The 26,531-nt window shown below is 47.2% G+C and overlaps 1 protein-coding gene and 1 long non-coding RNA gene across 2 annotated transcripts in view; one reads left to right on the top strand and one right to left on the bottom strand.

The window, feature by feature from the left end:
• Cdc16 (cell division cycle protein 16) overlaps positions 1-26,531 on the bottom strand; it is an 87,106-nt gene that overhangs the window by 31,874 nt on the left and 28,701 nt on the right. Inside the window, exons 5-6 of the mRNA XM_045753020.2 lie at positions 4,584-4,809; positions 2,277-2,356 (exon numbers count right to left, since the gene is read on the bottom strand). Of these exons, the coding sequence (XP_045608976.2) occupies positions 2,277-2,356; positions 4,584-4,809 (306 nt within the window). The remainder of the gene's footprint in view (positions 1-2,276; positions 2,357-4,583; positions 4,810-26,531) is intronic.
• LOC138351070 (uncharacterized) lies at positions 5,320-5,834 on the top strand. Its single transcript, XR_011222365.1, has 2 exons — positions 5,320-5,434; positions 5,635-5,834. It is a non-coding gene; the product is annotated as an uncharacterized lncRNA (long non-coding RNA).

Raw genomic sequence — 26,531 nt, 5'->3', positions numbered from 1 at the left:
TATATATATATATATATATATATATATATATATTTATATGTATATATATATATATATATATATATATATATATATATATATATATATATATATATATATATATATATATATATATATATATATATATATGTCGTACCTAGTAGCCAGAACTCACTTCTATGCCTACTATGCAAGGCCCGATTTGCCTAATAAGCCAAGTTTTCTTGAATTAATTGTTTTTGGTCTACCTAACCTACCTAACCTAACCTAACCTAACTTTTTCGGCTACATAACCTAACCTAACCTATAAAGATAGGTTAGGTTAGGTTAGGTAGGGTTGGTTAGGTTCGGTCATATATCTACGTTAATTTTAACTCCAATAAAAAAAACTTGACCTCATTCGTAATGTAATGGGTAGCTTTATCATTTCATAAGAAAAAAGTTAGAGAAAATATATTAATTCAGGAAAACTTGGCTTATTAGGCAAATCGGGCCTTGCATAGTAGGCCGAGAAGTGCGTTCTGGCTATTAGGTACGACATATATATATATATATATATATATGTATATATATATATATATATATATATATATATATATGTATATATATATATATATATATATATATATATATATATATATATATATATATATATATATATATGTCGTACCTAGTAGCCAGAACTCACTTCTCAGCCTACTATGCAAGGCCCGATTTGCCTAATAAGCCAAGTTTTCATGAATTAATGTTTTTTCGTCTGCCTAACCTACCTAACCTAACCTAACCTAGCTTTTTTTGGCTACCTAACCTAACCTTACCTATATATATAGGTTAGGTTAGGTTAGGTAGGGTTGGTTAGGTTCGGTCATATATCTACGTTAATTTTAACTCCAATAAAAAAAAATTGACCTCATACATAGTGAAAAGGGTAGCTTTATCATTTCATAAGAAAAAAATTATAGTAAATATATTAATTCAGGAAAACTTGGCTTATTAGGCAAATCGGGCCTTGAATAGTAGGCTGAGAAGTGACTTCTGGCTACTAGGTACGACATATATATATATATATATGTCGTACCTAGTAGCCAGAACGCACTTCTCAGCCTACTATGCAAGGCCCGATTTGCCTAATAAGCCAAGTTTTCATGAATTAATTGTTTTTCGACTACCTAACCTATCTAACCTAACCTAACCTAACTTTTTCGGCTACCTAACCAAACCTAACCTATAAAGATAGGTTAGGTTAGGTTAGGTAGGGTTGGTTAGGTTCGGTCATATATCTACGTTAATTTTAACTCCAATAAAAAAAAATTGACCTCATACATAATGAAATGGGTTGATTTATCATTTCATAAGAAAAAAATTAGAGAAAATATATTAATTCAGGAAAACTTGGCTTATTAGGCAAATCGGGCCTTGAATAGTAGGCCAAAAAGTGAGTTCTGGCTACTAGGTACGACATATATATATATATATATATATATATATATATATATATATATATATATATATATATATATATATATATATATATATATATATATATATATATATATATATATATATATATATATATATATATATATATATATATATATATATATATATATATATATATATATATATATATATATATATATATATATATATATATATATATATATATATATATATATATATATATATATATATATATATATATATATATATATATATATATATATATATATATATATATATATATATATATATATATATATATATATATATATATATATATATATATATATATATATATATATATATATATATATATATATATATATATATATATAAATAAAATAGCTGAAAAATTGTGTGTCCAATGAGCCAGGTGACACCTAGAAATCTGACTACGTACAACAATTATTTTTCCGGCTCTAACCAGACATGCCAATTTATTTATTACTACAGTTTACTGTTTAAACAAATAATGAATCACATTTGCAGTAGCTTAAATCACTATTAACACTCAAACTTTCAATGTATTACTGTAAAAGTTTTTGCAATATAAACTCTGATTCTTCAAGTTTTCTTTTAATCTACCATATAATACTATAGCTGAAAGTGCCTGAAACATATCATTACTGTACTTTATTTTGAAAGTGGCACAGTTTAGGTTACAGATGTTCAGATTACAGACTGCACTGTGCCAACACTTGTCAAGTTTTTATAAATCCGTAAATATATTTCTGGGCGAGACCCAGTGGCTCCATGAAGTTATCTCTCTGAAAGAATGTTTAGCTTCGAACACTTACTATTGGACTGCTTGAGTTCCACCAAACAAGAAACATGGATTGGCAAACATCCCGTGTGGTATGGATCTTTCTTCAGTACTCTGAAAAGAAATGTGTAAGGTATACACATTTATACGTTACATGATCAATTACACGTGATCATATCCCTGTAGCATACTTAAAACAATTCTATGAACTGGATGCCATAAACGTCTCCTCAATCTGAATCACAAGTGCCCATGCATAATCTCTACCATCAAATACTTATTAGATTTCCTCAATTTTCTATAACAAAAAAAGTTTGAAATATCACGGGGGTTTTTCCTTCCGTTGTGACAGTGTTTTCTTCCCCATGATCACAGATGCTTTAAACAATTCCCACCTTAATGAGACGTACTGAATTCCCCCCAAGAAAAAGTGAAAAGGGAATTGAAACTTATGGTTCATCACTAATGTTTATCTAAGTGTTTAAGGCCGCTAATGATAAGAATTAGCTCTGTGGCATCCTCCACCCTACGTCACTATCATATGTAAGGTCTTGCTCCTCCTTACTGTCTTACTTGACAGCTATGATGCAAGTTCTGGTGTCTCCTGGGTTCTATTTGTAGTGTTTGATGGACATGTTGGTAACTGTGCAGTATTATGACAAGCAAGTAGGCAAGCAACTATCAAAAGAAGGCACCAAGCCGGGGAGAGCTAATGTAGCACCGTCAAAAGTGTGGAATATTCAATAGGCACTAAATATCACTAAGGATGCCAATGCGCATAAGGCGAACAACATTAAAGGCATCCATTTCACCAGGGATAGTATCGAGGGACAAGTGACCGCGAGGGACGGTCGGGAAGCAAGATGCCCGCACGTCCTGGAAGCCAGGACAATCAACAAGGGTACAATACAATTCGAACAATAATTATGACAAACAAAATAATGTGATGCATTAAATATTATCTAGTTACATGACTCAGACCTGCAAATGATTATTACCATACATTATATCCTTAGAGTGATGGTATACCAAATACAGAAATAAGTCATTAGCACTCTCTATGTTACAATGTTTAAGAGTTCCTGGATGATGCATAAGGATAGAGTACAGACAGTACTCACTTCACGATGGTGGTCCGGTGTACATAAGGATAGAGTACAGACAGTCCTCACTTCACGATGATGGTTCAGTATACCTGTACCTGGACTCTACCCGGACGGGGTTCTGGGAATTCTTCAACTCTCCAAGCCCGGCCCGAGGTCAGGCTTGACTTGTGAGAGCTTGGACTAACAGGCTGTAGCTTGGACCGGCCCACAGGTCCAAGCTGTGGTTCCACAGGACCAACTGGGATCCACTACGCCCAGTTGGTCTAGCATTTGCAAAAAACTGTGTCCACTTTTTTCTTGAAGACTTCTACCTTTGTTTTGGCAATGTTTCTTATGCATGCCGGGAGGATATTGAACAACCAGGGGGACCTCTGATATTCATAGTGTGTTCTCTGCAAAAGTCTGTGTATGGCACATCTTCATTTTGCTTTTCTTCTAATGCATCGGTGATTTTGTCTTTGTGGTCGAGTAGCTGCAAAAGGCACAATCTCCTCATTCTAAATAAATCCATGTTGGCCTGGATTGTGGAGGTCATTGGTCTCTATAAAACTGGAGATCTGACTCATAATCACTCTCTCAAAAACGTTTTAACATGTGGCACATTAGTGCTGCATGTTAATAATACTGCATAATGTATTACGGTACGCATGTAGAGAAAGGTTGCAATGCTCCGCTGTAGGGCGTGGCCCAATCCCTCGCTCCAAGTGATCCACTCCCTCACCCTGAGTGGCCCATTCCCACTAACACAGGCCTGAGTGGCCTGCTCCCTCACCCCGAGTGGCCCACTCCCTCACCCCGAGTGGCCCACTCCCTCACCACGAGTGGCCCACTCCCTCACCACGAGTGGCCCACTCCCTCACCATGAGTGGCCCACTCCCTCACCACGAGTGGCCCACTCCCTCACCACGAGTGGCCCACTCCCTCACCATGAGTGGCCCACTCCCTCACCACGAGTGGCCCACTCCCTCACCACGAGTGGCCCACTCCCTCACCACGAGTGGCCCACTCCCTCACCACGAGTGGCCCACTCCCTCACCACGAGTGGCCCACTCCCTCACCACGAGTGGCCCACTCCCTCACCACGAGTGGCCTGCTCCCTCGACATGAGAGGCCCGCTCCCTCCCCATGAGTGGCCCAGTCCCTCATCACGAGTGGCCCAGTCTGTGACCGTGACTGTATATAAAACATTCTAAGGCCTTATGAATAAATACAGGTACGTAGATGGAAATACTAACTCTTGCGTTAATCTGTAACACTGAGCAAAATTACAGTTATAGTAAAGTTTTTCGGCCTGCGCTGTGATGAAGTCTGCATTTGATGCTAAGGGACCCACAGGCTGTGGAAGTGGCTGGCTAGGGCAGCTGTACTTATTGACCCTCGTCTCGTACACGGCCATTACTACCGCACTTTCTGGGTCGCTGCATGTCCTGGATAGTGGAAGTGACGACAAGAGATCCCTTTCTGCAAAGACAATATCCACCATATGTAAATTTAGGGAATGACTTACTTTATGATAAATACTTCATAGCTCTTAACAAATGATCTATAAATAATTTAGACATCAATACACAAGAAAGAGAAATATGACTAAGAACGGAAAATCCAGACCTCAGCACAATGAAAGGTATAACAATAGTTTTGTTTCTTACAGTTCAGCATTCAATCCCCCAACCGTCTGAATGGTTGGGCAACATTCCTTCTTTCCATTCTATCCAAAATCCTCATTCTCATCCCTTCCAAGTGCTGTATAGTCATATGGATTAGCACTTTCCCCTTATACAGTGGTACCTCGCATAACGATTGCCCCAAAAGACGAATATTTTGGGTAACGAACGGCCCGATCGGCGTCAAATCGTCCCGTATGACGAACGCTGGTTTGAGTAACGTCAACACCACATGGTGGGGTCGCGCTGCTGCTTGCACATTCTTAGACGCCTCCGACGATGCACATAAATTATGTTGTTCTTGTTTAAAGATGCTAATGATGCTGGGATATAAAAGGGTGACTGCTGAGATGTTGCAAAGCATTGACGTTTTTGTAGGAAAAAAGAAATGAAATATCTGATATACAACAAATGTCAAAAAAGTTCGTTCGGTGTTCGGCAGGTAGGCTGCTCCATTATAACAATCTTTCTTTGTTTCAAATGTGTTCCATTTGTTTTTTATTTGTCACGTACGTCTCAATAATGGAGAAGCCTACCTTACATACACTGAATAAACCATTATGACATTTTCCTTTCTTCAAATGTGTTCAATATTTATTTTTCATTTGTCTTATAGCAAAAGGTTCGTTCGGTGGTCGGCAGGTAGGCTGCTCCATGTTTCTTACATACAAAAAACGTAAATAATAAAAAATATGAAGAATTTTGAAAACCAGTACAAATGTCAAAAATGTTCGTTCGGTGGTCTACAGGTCGACTGCTCCATGTTTCTTAAAAAAAAAAAAAAAACGAAAAATAAAAGAACTGTTGAAACAATTTGAAAAATGGACAAATGTCATAAAGGTTCGTTCAGTGTTTGTCGGGTAGGCTGCTCCATTATTGAGACGTAAGTGATAAATACAAAACAAATGGAACACATTTGAAACAAAGAAAGATTGTCATAATGGAGCAGCCTACCCAACAAACACTGAACGAACCTTTTGCTATAACGAATATGAAAGACAAGGGCTGCTGGCTGGGTTAGTAGTGCGTGAGCAACCATTTGTAGCACACATGCCTCTGGCTCTCAAACACCTGTCCCACACGGTGTTGAAAGACTGTACTCAGTCAGTGCAATTCAGACCCTATTGTTTGAAGAACATAAGGGTCATAACATTGGTGAAGCTAGGCGCAATAAGGGCTTAACACAACGGTCGGATGCCTGTGATACAGCACCTATGAGGATGATACAGCGAGCGTATCCTGGTGTAGCTCTGAGCCCCACCCTTGCCATCTCTAATGTATATAGATGATACATAGATGAATCGTTTTCTGCGTTCAGTGATGATGCATCTGATACAAGTAGCATAGATGAACAGTGTTAGCGGCTTCCATGGTGGTGGTGTTCATTGATATTTTTAAGAATACCTGAATCTTTTTCTGACTGATGGACACTCTTTGAGGCTAGCTGAATCTCTTCCTGACTGATGGACACTCTTTGAGGCTAGCTGAATCTCTTCCTGTGTGGGACCTTACAAAGCGATCTTTTCAAGACTACCTTACAAATTGAGCTTTTCCTATAATCGTTTCAATACTACCTTATGCTTTACAAGCTTGGCTACATACCACCTACAAGTACTAAAGCCAAGGGTGCACGCGAGTGCATTATTTGCAAGCACACAGAACGATGAAACAGGAAACAAAAATCTATCTGTAGCTGGTGCAAGGAGAGCAAAGTCGCACTGTGTACCATGGACTACTTCGTTGACTATTACGCACCTCCAAAGTACTGAGTGTGTAATACAGTGTGTTACTGTGTAAATAGTATGTGAAACTGTACATATTGTAATATTAGTGCATTTTTACCACGTAATATTGTGACAATAAACATTTATTGTGGACACATTACTGACACATGTATCACAGTTTCATGGAAAATTATGAACATTCTACTGTATACATATTGTAAAGGTCACAAATATGCATCATATACGATAAAAGAAACAAATAAAACCGCATTGGAAATGCATAGGAAAAATATTTGAAAATATATTTGTGGCAACACGTGGTGCTTGAATGGCCTGCGCGACCGTGTCTGGGAGCTTCACACACGGGCGACCAGCCCCTGATGACGTCACAGCGCACCTTGTCCACGCCCTCACAGCCAAAGTAAGTGGAATTTGGTAATTATTTTTACATAGACATGTTCAGGGACGGTAATTTATCATTTTACAAAGAAAAATTATATTTTGGGGAACATTTGATGTCATGCACACTAGGGAAATTTCACAATAAACACAGTGCATCACACTGGTTACATGGGGGACACTCGTTTTGTATGACGTCCGTTTCACATGACGAACATGGAACAGATTAAATTCGTTATGGGAGGTACCACTGTATTTACCTTACCTCAGAAATCCAGAAAAGAATTTGATACCATAAAACCAGTGTTGAATGTAATGAAACGCCATTTTCTGGGTGAGACCCGGAGGCTCCTTGGAGCTATCCAGGCTGATACGGATGTACAATATAAGCTTTGGGCATCAGTCAATGTACATGGAGTTCTAGGCCTACCAGGGACCATGAGCCAGAGCCTGGCCCCCCTCAGAGAGGCATGAGGAGCAATGGCCTATAAAGACACCTTATATATAGTTTAGAGATACATACTTTGTCTTCCATCGACCAGGTCGGGCACCCAGAAAGATAGGCGCCCCAAAAACTTCCCCACCCCCCATCCCGCCGGCTACCCCAGCCTGTCAGTTCTTAGACTGGATGTCAAAACACTCAAAAAGAACCGCCGACTGGAGGGAGGGAGGGAGGGAGGGATGCCAGGGAGTCTCCGGGTCTCACCCAGAAAATGTCATTTCATTACATTCAACACTGGTTTTCTGGTGGGAGCCCCTTCGACTCCCCAGAGCAAACCACCCAAAGACAAGGACAAAAGAGGGACAACTTGGGAGGCGGAAACCAAGCACCTGAGACCCGAAGCAAGACAACTGGCAACACCAAACGACCACGTGGACGACCTGGGAGACCCGAACCCTGGAAAGGGATGAAGGAAACCCAGGCAACGCAAAGCGCATCCAGGGCCACAAGGGTCAAGGCACGCAGGCAATGGCTGAGAGCCACAGCCGGGCACAAGAAGATGCACCCCCGGTCAAACCAATCAAGGATCAACAACCCCTCTGGAAAACAGCTGGCCCAACCTCGCCAGAAAAAAAAAAAAAAGAGACGACTGCAAAGGAACAAACCGGACACCATAACCCAAAGGAGCAGAAAACTCGGATAAACAACCCTGAACCAAAGGAGCCACAGGGATGTGAGAAAGAACTTGCGCAGCGGCAGAGTAGTTAACAGATGGAATGCATTAGGCAGAAATGTGGTGAAGGCTGATTCCATACACAGTTCCAAATGTAGATACAATAGAGCCCAGTAGGCTCAGGAATCCGTACATCAGGTGAATGATGGGTGAGAGGTGGGACCAAAGAGCCAGAGCTCAACCCCCGCTGGCACAACTAGACAACTACAACTATATGAGTACAACTAGGCGAGTACAAGAAACCGAGGGGAACGAGAAGAGAGCCCCTTGGCCAAGACCAGGATGGCTCAAGCTGTGCATGAGCTGGCCGGGGGTGAAACAACACCTGAGACAGCCTGTGAAACAGTGCAGAAGAAACATCAAATCCGAAAGCAAGCCTGAGCGGCTCCTCCAGCGCCGCACGAGACATGGCGAAGCACGCAGGTGGGACACCAGCAACAAAAGTCATCTGACCACCAAACAGATGGTGAAAGACCCAAGTCAAAAGCACCAAACGTGGAGACTCAAGGAGAAAACCGAACCAGCCACGTAACGGACCGGACCGAGCATTTAAAAGAGGTGGAGTTGTGGGAAAAACCATTGGAAAAAACCCTTGGCGTAGACACTGAGCAAGCAGCGCCTGAACCAAGGTGCAGGGAACCAGATGGAACCACCACTCGGTCATCAGAAATCTGAACCCGGCGAGCTGGGATAGAACCAAATCCCTGGCGAGCAGGACAGCCCCGTCCGGGAGAAACCTCCCCCTGGAACCACCAAAGAAACAACAAGTCTGACACAGACGACAACTAGAAGCTGCTGCTTGCAGAAACTGCCCAACCGCCCAGACTCCACAAACAGCTAGGACAATGGCGACAAAAACCGAAGAGTATGGGCCCAGGCAGAAGCCAATGAGGAAACGAGCACCACTACCCAACACGCGAAACGTGAAGCGATAAATGGCGACACTGCATCCCGCAATAATGGCGGGAACAGCTCCAGCAGAGCAGACGACACATTCACCACCGATGTATGGAGAACACTAGAGGACATGTACTGCACGAAAACACAAAGATTCAGTAAGTAAAATACATACAAATAAAAGTCCGCAGCCAGGGCTGGAAACCCTGGCACTTCTCGTCCTAATGACAAAGAACAGTAGGGGGCAGGAGTAGGCGAGACGAGAACTACCTCCACCTGCTGACTGGGCGACAAAGCAGCCCATAAGATCATACAATGAAAAGATGAAAGAACACAGATCTACAACCGAACACCGGCACTGTGCAGGATCAGGAATCCGAACACATACATAGTCTAGCCTAGCACTATTATTAGTACAGCCAATATGCACACTAATAAACACAAAGTGGATAATAGAGGTAAAAAGTATGCAAATGTGCAATGAAAAGACCATAAACATGGCCCAAGAACCAGTAATGAGGGACAAGAGAGAGAGTATTCAAGAGAATGAAGCAACATGACGTAAGTAGCAAGTGGAAATGTAATGTATATGAACTAATACATATACAGAACGATGCCAAGACATATAAAAGGGGACAGTCAGGCATTGAAACAGTCAAAGAATGAGTGGCCAGAGTGCAGTGAATGAGTGCCAAATGAACAAGTGTTCAGGCAAGAAAAGATTCAGTCCCTGAACGAAAATCGGGGCCAAGTCCCACAGTGTAACGAATAAGATGGACACAGAACGGTTACGTTAACACTTCGATGCTCTGGGCACACATGCACCGCACTACTCCGGGTGGGTTTGGGCATTCTGCGGGAGCGTGCGGTAATTCTGAAAAGTGTACAGTGTGTCCTCACTTGAACGAACTATATGGGGCGAGGCCGATTCGTTCCAGTGCGGAATTCGTTCCATCCGTCTAAATCTAGCAATAAATTGTTACTGTGTCTTACTGTACTTTCCTAAACAGTCGAGTTGTGTAGTGCAGACTTTTAGCCTCAATACCCTGAGAGTGCCAGATATGATATGAATATAAAATCATTAAGGAACAGTAACTTTTCTAACAAATGTACATTATACACTACAGTCTGTACATAAAGTACAGACCATTAGAATCACACTCCAGTACTGAAGTAAACGTATACTGTACTGTATCACTTAAACTACACTTTTTACACTTTGTACATTTATGTCATTAGAACTGTGCTGTACAGCTCAACTGGCACTCCCAGGTAACTTATTGCTGGTGCTGGGTGTTGGTCCAGTTGCCTGGGCATCCTCAGGTAAGTCCTTGCTAGTGCTGGGTGGTGGTCCAGTATCCTGGGCATCCTCAGGTGAGTCCTTGCTAGTGCTGGGTGGTGGTCCAGTATGCTGGGCATCCTCAGGTGAGTCCTTGCTAGTGCTGGGTGGTGGTCCAGTATCCTGGGCATCCTCAGGTAAGTCCTTGATAGTGCTGGGTGCTGGTCCAGTATCCTGGGCATCCTCAGGTAAGTCCTTGCTAGTGCTGGGTGCTGGTCCAGTTGCCTGGGCATCCTCAGGTGAGTCCTTGCTAGTGCTGGGTGGTGGTCCAGTGGCCTGGGCATCCTCAGGTAAGTACTTGCTAGTGCTGTGTGCTGGTCCAGTGGCCTGGGCATCCTCAGGTAAGCTTGCTAGTGCTGGGTGGTGGTCCAGTGGCCTGGGCATCCTCAGGTAAGTCCTTGCTAGTGCTGGGTGCTGGTCCAGTGGCCTGGGCATCCTCAGGTAAGTACTTGCTAGTGCTGTGTGCTGGTCCAGTATCCTGAGCATCCTCAGGTAAGTCCTTGCTAGTGCTGGGTGGTGGTCCAGTATCCTGGGCATCCTCAGGTAAGTCCTTGCTAGTGCTGGGTGCTGGTCCAGTATCATGGGCATCCTCAGGTAAGTCCTTGCTAGTGCTGGGTGCTGGTCCAGTATCCTGGGCATCCTCAGGTAAGTCCTTGCTAGTGCTGGGTGCTGGTCCAGTATCATGGGCATCCTCAGGTAAGTCCTTGCTAGTGCTGGGTGCTGGTCCAGTATCCTGGGCATCCTCAGGTAAGTCCTTGCTAGTGCTGGGTGCTGGTCCAGTATCATGGGCATCCTCAGGTAAGTCCTTGCTGGTGCTGGGTGGTGGTCCAGTATCCTGGGCATCCTCAGGTAAGTCCTTGCTGGTGCTGGTCCAGTGGCCTGAGCATCCTCAGGTGAGTCCTTGCTGGTGCTGGGTGATGGTCCAGTATCCTGGGCATCCTCAGGTAAGTCCTTGCTAGTGCTGGGTGCTGGTCCAGTTGCCTGGGCATCCTCAGGTGAGTCCTTGCTGGTGCTGGTCCAGTATCCTGGGCATCCTCAGGTAAGTCCTTGCTAGTGCTGGGTGCTGGTCCAGTTGCCTGGGCATCCTCAGGTAAGTCCTTGCTGGTGCTGGGTGCTGGTCCAGTATCCTGGGCATCCTCAGGTAAGTCCTTGCTGGTGCTGGGTGCTGGTCCAGTTGCCTGGGCATCCTCAGGTAAGTCCTTGCTGGTGCTGGGTGCTGGTCCAGTATCCTGGGCATCCTCAGGTAAGTCCTTGCTGGTGCTGGGTGCTGGTCCAGTATCCTGGGCATCCTCAGGTAAGTCCTTGCTAGTGCTGGGTGCTGGTCCAGTATCCTGGGCATCCTCAGGTGAGTCCTGGCCCATACGAGGCAGCTGCTATTGGCCCATACGAGGCAGCTGCTTTGTGGCACATACGAGGCAGCTGCTAGTGGCCCGTACGAGGCAGCTGGTAGTGGCCCATACGAGGCAGCTGCTATTGGCCCATATGAGGCAGCTGCTATTGGCCCATACGAGGCATCTGCTATTGGCCCATACGAGGCAGCTGCTATTGGCCCATACGAGGCAGCTGCTATTGGCCCATACAAGGAACTGCTATTGGCCCATATGAGGCAGCTGCTATTGGCCCATACGAGGCAGCTGTTCTTGGCCCATACGAGGCAGCTGCTATTGGCTGATACGAGGCAGCTGCTACTGGCCCATACGAGGCAGCTCCTATTGGCCCATACGAGGCAGCTCCTATTGGCCAATACGAGGCAGCTGGTATTGGCCCATACGAGGCAGCTGTTATTGGCCCATATGAGGCAGCTGCTATTGGCCGATATGAGGCAGCTGCTATTAGCCCATACGAGGCAGCTCCTATTGGCCCATACGAGGCAGCTGCTATTGGCCCAAACGAGGCACCTGCTATTGGTCCATACGAGCTATTTTGGTGAGGGATGTGACGTCGTAATTGTAGCATCGTCTGCTGTGTGATTTCTCATGCAGTGTATGATGGCCACTGTACTGTTTGGACACAATACCGGCTTACTTGCATAGTTCTAGTAAATAAAACATGTAGATAAGTATATATAACATGTGTAAATAGTGTAATAAAAACAATGACAGTATGGTGGGAGGAGCTAAGTTGGCGAGTAAGATGTTGGAGTGAGGGAGGGCCTGTGTGGGTGTGGCTGCTCACACTCGCGATGTTCTGAATGTGTTGATGGTAAATGTACATAGTGTGTGACAGTGTATAGTGTGTACATATGTTGTAAATATACATAAATGAACATGAAACATTGGTGTGAATAACTGTATGATGGGAGGGGCAATGTTGGCGAAGTGAGGGAGGGCTGGCTTGGTGTGGCTGCTCACACTCGCGGTGTTCTGAATGTGTTGATGGTGAATGTATATATTGTGTGACAGTGTATAGTCTGTAAATAGATTGAATATATACATAAATTAGCTTCATACATGGTAAATATGTGCAAGATATGTGTACACAAGTGTAATGCACATAACAGTGTCCTTGGACAGTAGGGATGTTTTACTGCCATAATGTAGTGTACGTGTTCATTATACATAGGATTAGCACATAAAAACAAATAAAATGTATATGGAACTGTGCGCATAAAATGAACAAAAATATATTCGCAGCAACTCGCGCGCCCTGCCCCGGGCGCCCCACTGGCCCCGAGAGCATACTGCTCTGGCGCACTGGGAATGAAGACGTCATGCCCCACCTTTCGGACCCCATAGCAGCCAAAATACGTACAATTTCGAACTTCCGTTGCTATGCCCATATACAGAGAGGGGTTTTTGACACTTTCAGAAGAAAAAAGAATTTTTTCCCGAGGTTTCATTTCCTGCGCATTGGGGGGGGGGGTCATATTTATAGGTCGCGCAGTTAAAGGGTTAAAATTCTACTGTATCTATTGCTACCCAATCTCCCAATCTTTATGTACCCAATCTGAACATCTTTATCATTGTGATCATTGCTGTCTTCTTATATGTGCTGTCAATCTGCTGTATGGTGTCTATTAATCTTGTTTAAATTACCAATCAAGCTGTCAATGTAATCAATCAGAGCTCTAATATACCAATGTGCTTTAATATACTTACTAATCTCTCTCATCTCATTTTTTTTCTTGCAATGCATTTGTTATCATTTTATTAATTCTGAGAATTTACCTACTTAAAATTATCTGTTAGATTAAGGACCTGCCCGAAATGCTGCGGGTACTAGTGGCTTTACAAGAGTGTAATTACTGTACTATGCTATGTATTCTCACAAACCCAATGTACCTTCTTGTAAATAAATAATTAAAAAAAAATAAATAAATAAAATAAAATAAAATTTAAGGGTTAATGTGGTGACCTTCAACTTGTTCCATTGTTTGGCCCAGTTGTAAATAGCATCTTTAATTGAACATTTCTTGAAGTTTTCTAGTGTTCTACTAGCTCTTGTATCCTTATTAAGCCTCTCGTCTTCCTCAGAGAGCACAACTTCCATTATGTCTACATTCATAGCTCTCTTATAAAGCCGTTTGAGAGCATAGATAACCCCCTGATCCATGGGCTGTATTAAAGATGTAGTATTTGGTGGTAAAGCCATACATGTTATTTTACCATCAGGCAATGTTAACTTAGCAATGGGGTGAGCTGGAGCATTATCAACCAACAGCATTGCCTTTACATCAGCAGGACGAATGCCACGCTCATTGATCTGATGCTTTCTTACTTCTTGACAAAAGTGATTCTGGAACCAGTCTTCAAAAATAATCTGTGTGAACCAGGCATTTTTGGTGTTGTAGTAAACGACAGGTAATATGTTCATGCAGTTTTTCAATGCTCTGGGGTTGGCAGATTTCCCAACAATTGCCCACTTTGTTCGGTGACTGCCATCTGCATTACCGAACAATAATGCTGAAATTCTTTCCTTGCTTACCTTGCGACCAGGAATACTCTCCTCAAGCCTAGAGGCCCAAGTGTTTCTTTGAAGGCATTTCCAGTTAAAGCCTGTTTCATCTGCATTGTACACTTGAAACCAGCTTAGATTATTAGATACCATGTGCTGAGAAAGTTTATATTTAATTGTATTAACACTTCCTACATCTGCATTTAAGGCTTTGCCACAAATTTTCTTGTTAATGATGCCATGCCTCTCTTTAACCCTTAACATGCTCGGGGTCTAATATCCTGCTATCCACACAGGCGCATGTCATTTTGAAAAAAAAAAAAATTTTTTTTTTTTGCTAATCTGTTAAGTTCTGTTCACTGATCACGGGAAAAATAAAAAAAAAATTCTATTGTACTTACTTTTGTTGCAATAGAGCCGAGAAGCTCTGCGATGACGTCACAATCTGCATGGTCGCTCATGCAGTACACGCCCGGGAGATGTTGCGCGCGGTCCTCAAACAGCCAGAGTTGCCACAAATATATTTTCGCGCTATTTATTTACAATGTCTAAGCGCATTTTATCTAATTTTTTTTCACTAATTGTGTTTCAAATACTGTTTGAACATATTTTGTATCAATAATTGTTGCATATTTGAGTATACACAGGCGCACACAAATGTTTTCAATTACGGCAATATAATATGTCATTACAGTCTATTATATTATATGTTCTGCTTATATGTTTACATATTTACACACTCGCACACGCTATACACACTTTGAAGCACACTTAGAAGATTTCTAGACTGTGGTAGTCATTGAAGCAGTCGACAGCACATAATGGGATACCACACGTTTCACACCATGTTTGCACAAGCTTCCGTTTCTTGTCTCTACGTGTCGTTGTTTTACACACCAAGCAATCACGTTGGGCTATTGCACGCTTCACACCAGGTGGCAAATACTTAAGTTTGTGTGCTAGGAAGCCTTCAGTGTGAGCGAGGCGTGGAGTACCAGCATGCTGCAACAGTGGGTTTATGATGGGCCGCTGAATACCTGGGACATCTTTTGCAAACTTTCCTAATAACTGTATTGCAGCATCAAATACAAAGTCACGGAAAGTGGGCTTACGTCCAGTTCTCACAAGGTACATGTTGAAACAGTTCAGCATGCTCATGTCCACAAGATGGAAGAACACTTTTTTCGTCCACCTACATGTCTTCCGCACACACTCTGCAGTGCCAATCATCATGTCTGATTTATCAATCAACCGCATGTTAATATTATAGTCTAAAACACAGTCTGGCTTATATAGTGGTGCGTTTGTTTTATGGCTCACTTTCCCACTGTTCACCATTGTTCCATCATGAATTATTGTCAACAAGTTCACCTCTCTTTTGTCTTTCCACCGAACTGACAGAATGTTATCACTTTTCCTTCTCTGACACTCACCAACTGCAATGTCGTTGTCAAACACAGGCATTTCCCTTCGTTGTGGCTTTACTGTACCAACCAATCCGGTTCTATTTTCTAGCAAGAACCGAGCTAGCAAGGGACTTGTATAGTAATTATCTGTGTATAAAATGTGTCCCTTGTTCATCCACGGAGCCATGATGGTCTTCACTACACTCCCCGAGAATCCATGTTCGTCGTTACCGGGAATGTCTACATCACTAGCCGAGTACAGAATCATGTGTAACACGTATCCTGTCTCACAATCACAAAGAACAAAAAATTTCAGGCCAAATCGGTTTCGTTTTGAGGGAATGTACTGTTTGAATGGAACACGTCCCTTGAAAAGTATGAGAGATTCATCAACCACCAGCTTCTGTGCTGGTACGTAAAAATCTCTGAATTTTCCAATAACATCGTTCATGTAGTGCCTCACTCGCCACAGTCTATCATCAGGTGTTCGGTCCTGAACACTTCCAAAATGTAGACACCTGAGGAGTATCTGAAACCTGTCTCGTGACATATATTTCCCGAATAAAGGTGTTGGTATTGTCTTGTCCTTGCTCCAATAGTCATTTATTGCATGTTTGTGACAGTGCTTCATCAACAAACAGAGTGCCAAAAACACATACATTTCCGCCACTGTGGTATTTTTCCAACGCTGCAGCCGTGAAAATTCTGTGATTTCCCTCTCAATCAGGTAAGCAGCATGCAGGTTCGTTTGGTGTACAATGTATTCCATGAGTGGTTCATCATAGAATGCTGTAAAATATTCCATCTCAGCCATGTCCTCACCTTGATTAGGGAAAAGGTTTGTAATCCCTACATCTTTATCGTCAAAGTGAGGAATATTAGGAATAAAATCGTCACCATCACTCCACTCAAGTACACCAGGCGTCCTGCGAGATGCAGAGGAAAGACGGCGAGGAAGCGATGCATACCGGCGACCAGGAGCTGAATACCGTCTGCGAGAAGCACGGCGGCTACGTGCACGTGAGGTGGGTGCACGTGAACACGAGGGTCTTGGTGCCTCATGTGGTGCCATGCGGTGGCGCTTGGCTGGGCGAGATGCTGCTGACGCGACAATTTCTCGCCCAGTTACACCACTGGTACCAGCCACAGGCTCAATAAAACTTTGATCTGAGTCACTAAACCCAGAAAAGGAGTCACCTCCCTCTGACTCGTCACCCTCAAACAGAAAATATCCACAGGAACTGTGAGGTCGTGGTAGAATTGGGGTAGAAAATGGGCGAGGAGGCATGGGAGAGCGTATAGGCCTCGCCATGGCATGGCGGTCATTCTCACTTTCACTGCTGCTGCTACTATCTCCCGACAACTGTGTATAATCCTCATCGTTGTCTGAATCGTCAAACACACTTTCTTCACCTTCAGAGAATAATTCGTGGGCTATTTGCTCTGGGGTGAGGGACTGAGTGATGCGTGCTCGTGAGGCGTTTGACCGTGCGCTCGCCATGGTGACTCTCGCTAAACTGAGGCCTCCCATGCCATCGGAGCGTGAGCTGGATTTTTTTTCAAAATGGCCGCTGTTTACTAGAGCCCCTGGGCAGCGTATGGGACCCCCAGCTACACCGCGGGCCATTCAAATCGTGCGCGGTACCCATACACTTCATATGAAGTGAAGCGCAGTTGACTGGTAAAACGATTTACACTTCATATGAAGTGATGCGCACTTTAAGGGTTAAATCGACATACCCATCCAGTGCTAGCCTTGAAATTGTCTATGTTTAACTTTTCAGCAAGTCTTTCAGCTGCATTTCTAATAGAATCAACTGAAACAGCAATTCCTTTCGCACGATGCTGTGTAAACCATTTGAATACAGCCGAGTCCAAATCCGTATATTTAGCAGGCTTCAATGTTTTTCTGTTGCCTATTGCACGAGTTTGACTCTGAGCAACGAATTTCCTAATATTATCCTTCTGCTTTTTTATATCAATAACTGTAGCTTTACCAATGTTGAATTCTTGGGCGAGACGGGTGACAGTTTATCCACGCTCTGCTTTCTCTATTAAATCAATTTTCTGATCAATTGACAAATATTTTCTCTTTCGTTTTAAATCTTGAACACCACGAATGCTGCTCTGAGATATCTTGACAGAGTATAAGAGTTCAAACGATAAAAATTGTTCAAAATTATCCTTCGCGCGCTAGCAACACATTTTCACACTAGGAGGAGGGGAGACAAATGGTACCAGCCACATCACCAAGGCCTAACGTTCACACGACCTGTGCTTGTTTTATTGGCCTACTCAAAATTTAATCTAAATAGACTTACAAATTGTTTTCAAATAATATTGTTTGTTGTTATAATTAATAAAATATTGTCTGTTTTGAAGTTTTATTTATTTTATACAGTACAGTACTGTATTAATACCTAATGTATTACAGTACAGTACGTAGGCTGTTAAGGGGAGGGAGGGAGAAATCCAGGAAACCCCCCTCCCACCCACCCCCCCAATGGCTCAGGGAGCGACCGGCCGGCCACACAATGCCAGCTGTTATCTACACCCCAATTGAATTAAAAATTCTGTGAAAAGGAAATGTGTTCAAACTGTTTAAAATATGTATTGTATATATCACAATTTTCACCATTATTATTGCTCCAATATGACATTTTTCTAATAAAAAGGCTATTTTCAGTGTAGATAATGTGATAATTATCATTAAATTGACTTGTGGCATCTGACGACGAGAGGAGAGAGGAGAGGAGAGTTAGTGGCTGGTCTCTGGTGGTCAGGTGCAGGAAGGAGGAAAGAAAAGAAAGTCAAGAAAAAGATACAGTCATGTGACAATATGGCAGGAGGTATCCACTTAAAATAATCCACCAGATGAAGAATGTGCCTGAAACGCCATGTACACCAGTGGTCCCACAAGAATGTAACCAACAATGCTATGTACTCTCCGAACCCCCAATGTACTGCACGCGAAGTGGCCAAACAACATATCAAAAACAAAACCCAACACTCATCCAAAAGACGAGAACCGAAGCCTGGCTATCGGCGTAGCCAGACTGTATAAGCACTTGAGAGAACGTAGGCAGTACATGGAGTAGACACAGAGGTGCCGAGTAAGATGCCGGCAGCATGGCTAGGCTAGAAAATTATGACCGGAGGTGCAATTGCAAGAGTGGAGCAGAGGTGGAGGTGGCATCACTACGAGCCACACCACACCCTAATTGAGATAAAAAAGACATGGAACATACCTGACAAACACAGTCCAGAACCTCCCAGTATCCAGGGAGCCATAACTGGAGATATATGAGTACAGTAGGTAGTGCAGTGTATGTCCTGAGATAAAGGTCGCCTAGCACCAAAATGTGTTGACACTGTCCATAATAAAATGAACATTCCCAGGTCAATCTCTGGATGCCCGAGGTCCAAGCTGGTTGGTCCTCCTCACATTGAGGGAGGGGAGCCCACAATGGTCATTTATCGAGATAAAACGTGACCATAATTTAAGGAAAAATAGTACTTAAAGAAGAATAGTACCACCGAAGATGACTAATGATTCTCAAAATATTGGAGGCAATCCCCCACTGGAAGCAACAGAGGTTCCAATAATATTTTAATTAAGGAAGTCCGTCTCGAACCTTCCAGACCCCCTGAGAATCATGCACAAAGTCAAGTAGGCTCATATGGGTCCAAAGGCATATGGGACCAATGACCATGAAGGATCCAGGTGAAGTAGGATCTAAGGACCACGATATAAAACTGTGGTTTAGATGTGCCACAGGAAGGGCGGAACCGATGGACCCGAAGGGACACGGAACCGAACCCTGGGAAGGGCAGACACCAAAAACCGACTTGTACATAGAGGGGGGGGAGGAGGGGAAAAACCCCACTCCACGTAACAGTAAGCCCCACTCGGGGGTAGAAAACCCAGGAGGGGACCAATGGGGCCCCAAGGCACCCCAGTCAGCCCCTCCCCAACCCCGGGAACCACCACACCAGGACCCAGGGCCGAATCGGCCTCCAAAGCCCCGGCCTCTAAAGAAAAAACAAGGGCAGCCAGAAAAAACACTAAGGAAGGGGTCCCACTGGTCACACCCATACGCAACGGCTGGAGGAACTGACTCGAATGCCTCCGTCACCACCCCTGAAGGGGAAATTCCCCGAGACTGCCCGAAGCGAACCAGCGAAACCTCGCCCCGACCCCGAAGCCTTCAGACACCTCAGAGCCAGAAGCAGGAGGGGGTACCAGAAAGCACCACAGCAGGGGAATAACGAGTGGGAGGTGTCCATCCGGGATGGCAGCTCGTCCTCCAAAAATGGGGTGGTAAATGTAAGAAGACAAATAAGTGCAATTATGTACTATTCATAGCAGTTAGGAATTGTACTTATTTTCACTTAGTATTAAATCGTACTGTCAAATATATTGTGAATATTTGATTTTACCTGAAAAACTGAATAGAAAACCACAACCTCACCTAACCGTCTTAGTTTTTGAAGATAATAATTTTATTGCTTCTTAATTACAATTAGTAATTAACCTATAGCTATATTGATATTACAATTTTATAAAACTAATAAAACAAAACTAAAATATATCAATAAAACCAGCGTTGAATGTAATGAAACGCCATTTTCTGGGTGAGTCCCGGAGGCTCCCCGGAGCTATCCCAGGCTGATATGCTAATGTCAGACTTTGGCATCAGTCATGTGTATGGAGTTCATTGGCCTACCGGGGACCACGGCCAGAACCGGGCCCCCTCAGAGAGGCAAGGGGAGCAATGGCCTATAGAAGCCCCCGTGTAGTTGGAAGCATTCTATGTCTGCCATCGACCGGAACAGGCACCCAGAAAGGTAAGCGCCCCAAAACAAACCCCTATTCTGGTTAAAATTGCTACCTAAAACCGAACTAGTGGATAGAACTCCCCAACCGAAAACAAGCAAACTAGTGTGACGTCACACACTGCCGCGCCGCTGTCTGCGCAGCTCCCCCCTCCCCGGGAGGGGGAAGGGGGAGCCCCAGACCCCCCGCGCCGGCTACCCACACCTCAGTTCTTGAGGCTGGATGTCAAAAACGCGAAAAACCGCCGACCGGAGGGAGGGAGGGATGCCGGGGAGCCTCCGGGACTCACCCAGAAAATGGCGTTTCATTACATTCAACGCTGGTTTTCTGGGGGGAGCCCCGTCGGCTCCCCGGAGCTAACTACCCACAGACAGAAAAAGAGGGACTTACCCGGGAGGCGGTCGTCGCTCACCCCTCAACTCGAAGCCGAGACAACTGGCTGCAACCGCCGACCCAAAGCAACACAGGCCCGACGAGGCCCAGGGACATTCACAAGGTAACGAGCAGCCAGGACCCTGTTCGACCGCCAAAATCCCCGCGCCCGAATATCAGACCAAGACATATTCCCAAACACGGCAGCAAGAGCCGCGAACTTACGAACGTCATGGGCACGGGGATAGACCGCAGGCTGGCTGGACCTAATAACCCTGCGGACGACCTGAGAGACCCGAACCCGCGAACAGGGAAGAAGGGAAACCGGATCAACCCACAGCGCGTCCCCGGACACAGAAGCTGTGGCGCGCAAATAACGGCGAAGCGCCGCAACCGGACACAAAACATGATGCACCCCCGGCCTGACCAACCAAGCATCAACCACCCATGGACCCCTCCGGAACGCAGCAGTCTCATTCTTCGCCAGAAAAGGAGACGGCTGCAAACGAACAAAACTATCACCACGACCAAAAGAGCAGAAACCCCTGCGCCGGAGGAGAGCATGAAGCTCCCCTACCCGACCCCCAGAGGCCAAAGCCAACAAGAAAAGTGCCTTGGAAAAACAATCCTGGACCGAAGGGGCCACAACGAAACGAGGAGATGAAAGGAAAGCGAGCACTCTGTCCAAAGACCAGGACGGCTCAGGCGACGCATGAGCAGGCCGGAGGTGAAACAATGCACGAGACAGCTTGCGAAACGGCGCAGACATAACATCGATACCGAAAGCAAGCTGAAGCGGCTCCGCCAGCGCCGCACGATACGAAGCGACAGTGTTAGGCATAAGATGACGGTCCTGAAACAACCACGAGAGGAAGGACAAGACCACCCGAACAGACAAGGAGCTAAGACGACGAAGACGCAAAAAGAAACGGAAGGACCGCCAGGAAACTTCATACTGCCGCCGAGAAGAAGCCCTCAGGTGGGACACCAACAAGGAGGCCACCTGATCACCATAGAGATGATGATAGACTCGAGTAAAAAAAAAACCATACGCGAAGACTCGAGGAGAAGATCGAACCAGCTACGTGACGTACCGGCCCGATCTGCTGAAAGAGGCGGAGCCGCGGGAAAACCCTCGGGTTCGGACACCGAGCAACCAGCGCCTGAAACCAAGGCTGGGCCGGCCACCAAGGGGCCAGAAGGACAACTCTTCCCCGGTAAGTCTCTAAGCGAGTCACGACCTGGAGCAACAGCCGAACCGGGGGAAAGAGGTACAGGAACCCCCACCTCGACCAGTCGAGCCGAAAGGCATCGACCTCGACGGCCTCGCAATCGGGGAAGGGCGCCTTATAAACTGGAAGACGCCGCGACCACGCCGACGCGAAGAGGTCCACCTCGGGGCGCCCGAACGTCTGGCAAAGCCAACGGAAGGACTCGTCGTCGACCGTCCACTCCGTGGAGAGGGGAACGAAGCGAGACAGGGCGTCAGCCAAGACGTTGGACACGCTCCGTACGTGAACCGCCAGGAGAGCCAAACCCCGAGAACTCAGCAGACGAGTCACCCGAAGCGACCAACCCCAAAGAGACAAGGACCGCATCGAACCCCCGTGGTTCAGGCAATGAACCACCGGAGAGCAGTCCGAATGGAGCCGAATCGTCGATCCGCGGGCCACCCGAATCCTCCCCAGAGCAAACCACACTGCCGCGAACTCCCGCACCGTACTGTGAGCTCGACGGAAGGACGGATCCCAACGCCCCTGGCCGGCCTGGTGAGCACTGGTCACAAAACCCCAGCCGAGAGACGACGCATCCGTGTACACATCGAGCGAGGGCTCGGGTAGGCGCCAAGGCACTGAACCCCGAAAAACCCGAAGAGGAAGCCGGTGACGCAGCAACCGACGCAAGTCCCCCGGGGGTCGAACTCTGCGATCGCGAGAGAGGCGGAAGGGGGAACCCCGAAGGAACCAGAACAGCCGTCGAAGCCAAACCCGACCCGGCGGGTAGACCACCATCGCGAAGTTCAGGCTCCCGCACAGCCCCTCGAGCAACCGCCGGGTGACCCGAGGGCCCTCCAGAAACAGACGAAGGCGGGACCGCAGCCGCAGGAGAGACTCCGGAGGGAGAGACAAGGAGGCGGTTCGAGAGTCCCACACGAGACTCAGCCAAGTCCGAACCTGAGAGGGAACCAGATGGGACTTCCTCCAGTTCACCAAGAACCCGAACCCGGCGAGCTGGGAAAGAACCAAAACCCTGGCTAGCAAGCAAGCTGACTGGCTGGGAGCCCAAACCAGCCAGTCGTCGAGGTAGGCCAACACCCGAACACCTAGGAGACGCAAACGAGCCACCACAACCCGTGTAAGGCGTGTGAACACGCGAGGTGCCAGGTTTAACCCGAACGGGAGACAACGAAAGCGGTAACTCAGACGCCCCACTACAAAACCGAGCCAGTCCCTGAACCGCGGATGAATCGGGACATGCCAAGAAGCGTCCCGGAGGTCCAGGGACACCATCCAAGCTCCCGGCTCCAAGAGGAGCCGAACCTGAGACAGCGTAGTCATCCGAAAGGAGGGGCAATGAACCCAGGGGTTCAGACGGGACAAGTCCAGAATGAACCGCAGGTCCGCGCAGCCCCGTTTCGGAACCGGAAACAGACGGGAAACCCATCTGAGGGACGACGTCGTTTCGACGACGCCCAAGCGTACCCACTCCAAGACGACTCGACAGAGCGCAGGGGAAGAAGCCTGCCCTGCCAGCCCCGACCCCCCAAAGGGGGGAGGGGCCACCCAACGCCACCGCAGGCCGCGAGACACGACCCGAAAGGCCCACGAATCGTGGGACCAGGCGCGGGCGAACAGCGCAAGCCGCCCCCCCATCGCCCCATCAAAGGGGCAAACCGCGAAAGGGCCGGCGACCCTTACGAGACCCAGAACCCCGCACAGCGCGAACACCGCGCCGACCAGACGAGGGAGGGTCCGCAGGAGGAGCCAACCCCAAACCTGACACCAGAGGCCTACCACGACGAGAGGAACCCCGAGCCCTGGCACGACCTTTCCGGGAAGACCCACCCCGGGACCCCCGGAAAACCAACAAGTCCGACATCGGACGACAAGCCGCCGACGCAGCCTGAATAAACTGCGCCACAGCCGACTCCCCAAACAGGAGAGGACAAAAAGGTGAAGAACGCCTAAGAGCCAGAGCCCAAGCAGATTCCACGGAGGAACCCAGCACCGCCTGCCGACACGCGAGACGGGAAGCATAGAACAGGGAAACCGCATCCCGCAAAATCGGCGTGAACAGCTTCAACAAGGCAGCCGACGAACGCACAGCCGAGGACAAGGTGCCGGACCCCGGGACTGACCCAAGCGTCCCCACATCCTCCACGAGCCAATCCGAAGACAGCTCCAGGAGGGAAAAGAACCGCAAGGCCGAACACAAGGCCCCGAGCGCGCAAGTCCTCCGCCACGAGCGCCGCCGAAAGGGAGGGAACCTGCACATGGAGCTGAATAACGCCCACATCGCGGGGAAGGGCAGGGGCAAACAAGCACTCATTCAGGTACGCAAGTTCACCCCCCAGGAAAACCTGAAGCACCGTGGAAGCTTCCCGCCACTCCAGCGTGCGGGAACGACAAAGAATGCCAGGAAACCAGACCAAACAAGGGGCAGTCTGCTAGCCAGGACGACTCCGGAACCTCGTAACGGAGCCAGAAAGGGAACGAAGTCCCAAACCTGAACGTGGACGGATCCATTTCCGAGGCATAATCCGGGTCACGCAGGAGGTAAGCTGCAAAGGCCGCTCGCACCACACCAGGTTGGATGCGATAAGCCGAAAACCTCCGGAAGGACGGAACCGACGTACCCGGGGGAACACGGAACCGTACCCGGGGAGGGGCCGACACCAAATCCAACTCGTACGCAGAGGGGGGGAAAGAAAACCCCACTCCTTGTAACAATAAGCCCCGCTCAGTGGGAAGAAAAACCCAGGCGGGGTCCAGCGGGGCCCAAGGCCCCCAAGTCAGCCCCTCCCCAGCCTCGAGGTCCGTCACCACAGGACCCGAGGCCGAGTCCTCTCCCCAAGCCCCGACCCCACAAGACAAGGACGGAGCAGCCGGAAAAGCTGGAGGAAGGTGGGCCCACTGGTCAGACCCTGAAGCTTCGGCCGGGAGACAAGACTGGAATGCCTCTGCCACCCCTCCCGGAAGGGGCAACCCCCGAAGCTGCCCGAGTCTCGAGATCAAGTAACCCCTGCTCCGACCCCGAAACCCTCAGACGCTTCGGGGCCGGAAGCAGGGGCGGGGACCAGAACGAACAGAAGGGGAAGGACGAGGAGGTGCGGACTGAACCAGGATCGAAGCGACCCCCACCCCCAAGTCCGGGTCTCGAAAGGGCAAAGCGGGGCAGCCCCGGGGCATCCGGGGAAGCAACCAACCGAGCGCGTTGCAACAGACGAAACCTAGACTGCAACGCACGTGCCGCCTGTACCCGAATAGAATCATCAGAGGATTGGGTAAATTGAGGCACAAGCAAGCAGCAACACTCACAGGACTCAGGGTCGAAAGTATCACCGACCCAACAGGCAGCGTGGCAGAGGCAAAAACAATGAGGGTCACCCTGAGACAAGGGGACCGAGCAACCCTCAAACTCGCACACAGCGAGTGGGGACTCCGGGGTCACATCCATCGGACCCACGCGCCCCCTAGGGGATTCCCAGGGTCCTGAGCGTTTACTTTAAGAGGACTCGCGCTCAGGTAGTCCCAGGCAGGGTGCTGCAAACCGGCGCCCAAAACTACCAAGCAAACTTCTAAAGCTGAACCCCAGGGACGTGTACACTCACGGGGACCTAGCAGGGGGCGCCACCGAGGAGAACAGTGGAAGGGCAAAAACAAACTGAATAAAATGACAGAACCCCCCACCAGGCAAAAACAAAAAGAAAAACAAAACCCCGCAAGAGGACAGCGAACCCCAAGGAACAGAGCCGGCCGCGATGTCGGGAATTACAAGCTAAGCAGCACCCTGCGCCCCTACCAGTGCAAACTGCCTCTTACCTGCCGGTAACAAGGGAGAACAGAACACCCAAGAGCCAAACAGGCGGCCGAAAAACCGAAAGGTAAAACGGACCAGCAGAGGCAGACCCCGAGGAGCCTGTGGAAGGTGGCCCCAAGCCCCAAGGGCAGTACTTACAGGGCACCTAGGGAAGGCAGCCCTAGGCGCATGCAGCCCGAGTACTGAAGATAACTCCTGGCTCTCGCACCCACAAAACTAACACCACACTCAAAGCACAGTGCAGTAGCGACACCGGAGCCAGAGCACACGACCATCGCCTATAGCATCAGCCTCAAGAACTGAGGTGTGGGTAGCCGGCGCGGGGGGTCTGGGGCTCCCCCTTCCCCCTCCCGGGGAGGGGGGAGCTGCGCAGACAGCGGCGCGGCAGTGTGTGACGTCACACTAGTTTGCTTGTTTTCGGTTGGGGAGTTCTATC

This window comes from Procambarus clarkii, chromosome 48 (genome assembly GCF_040958095.1).
Source record: "Procambarus clarkii isolate CNS0578487 chromosome 48, FALCON_Pclarkii_2.0, whole genome shotgun sequence".
Taxonomy (NCBI): Eukaryota; Metazoa; Arthropoda; class Malacostraca; order Decapoda; family Cambaridae; genus Procambarus; species Procambarus clarkii.
Note: the sequence above shows the minus strand (reverse complement) of the source record. Positions and strands in the feature narration are given on the sequence as shown.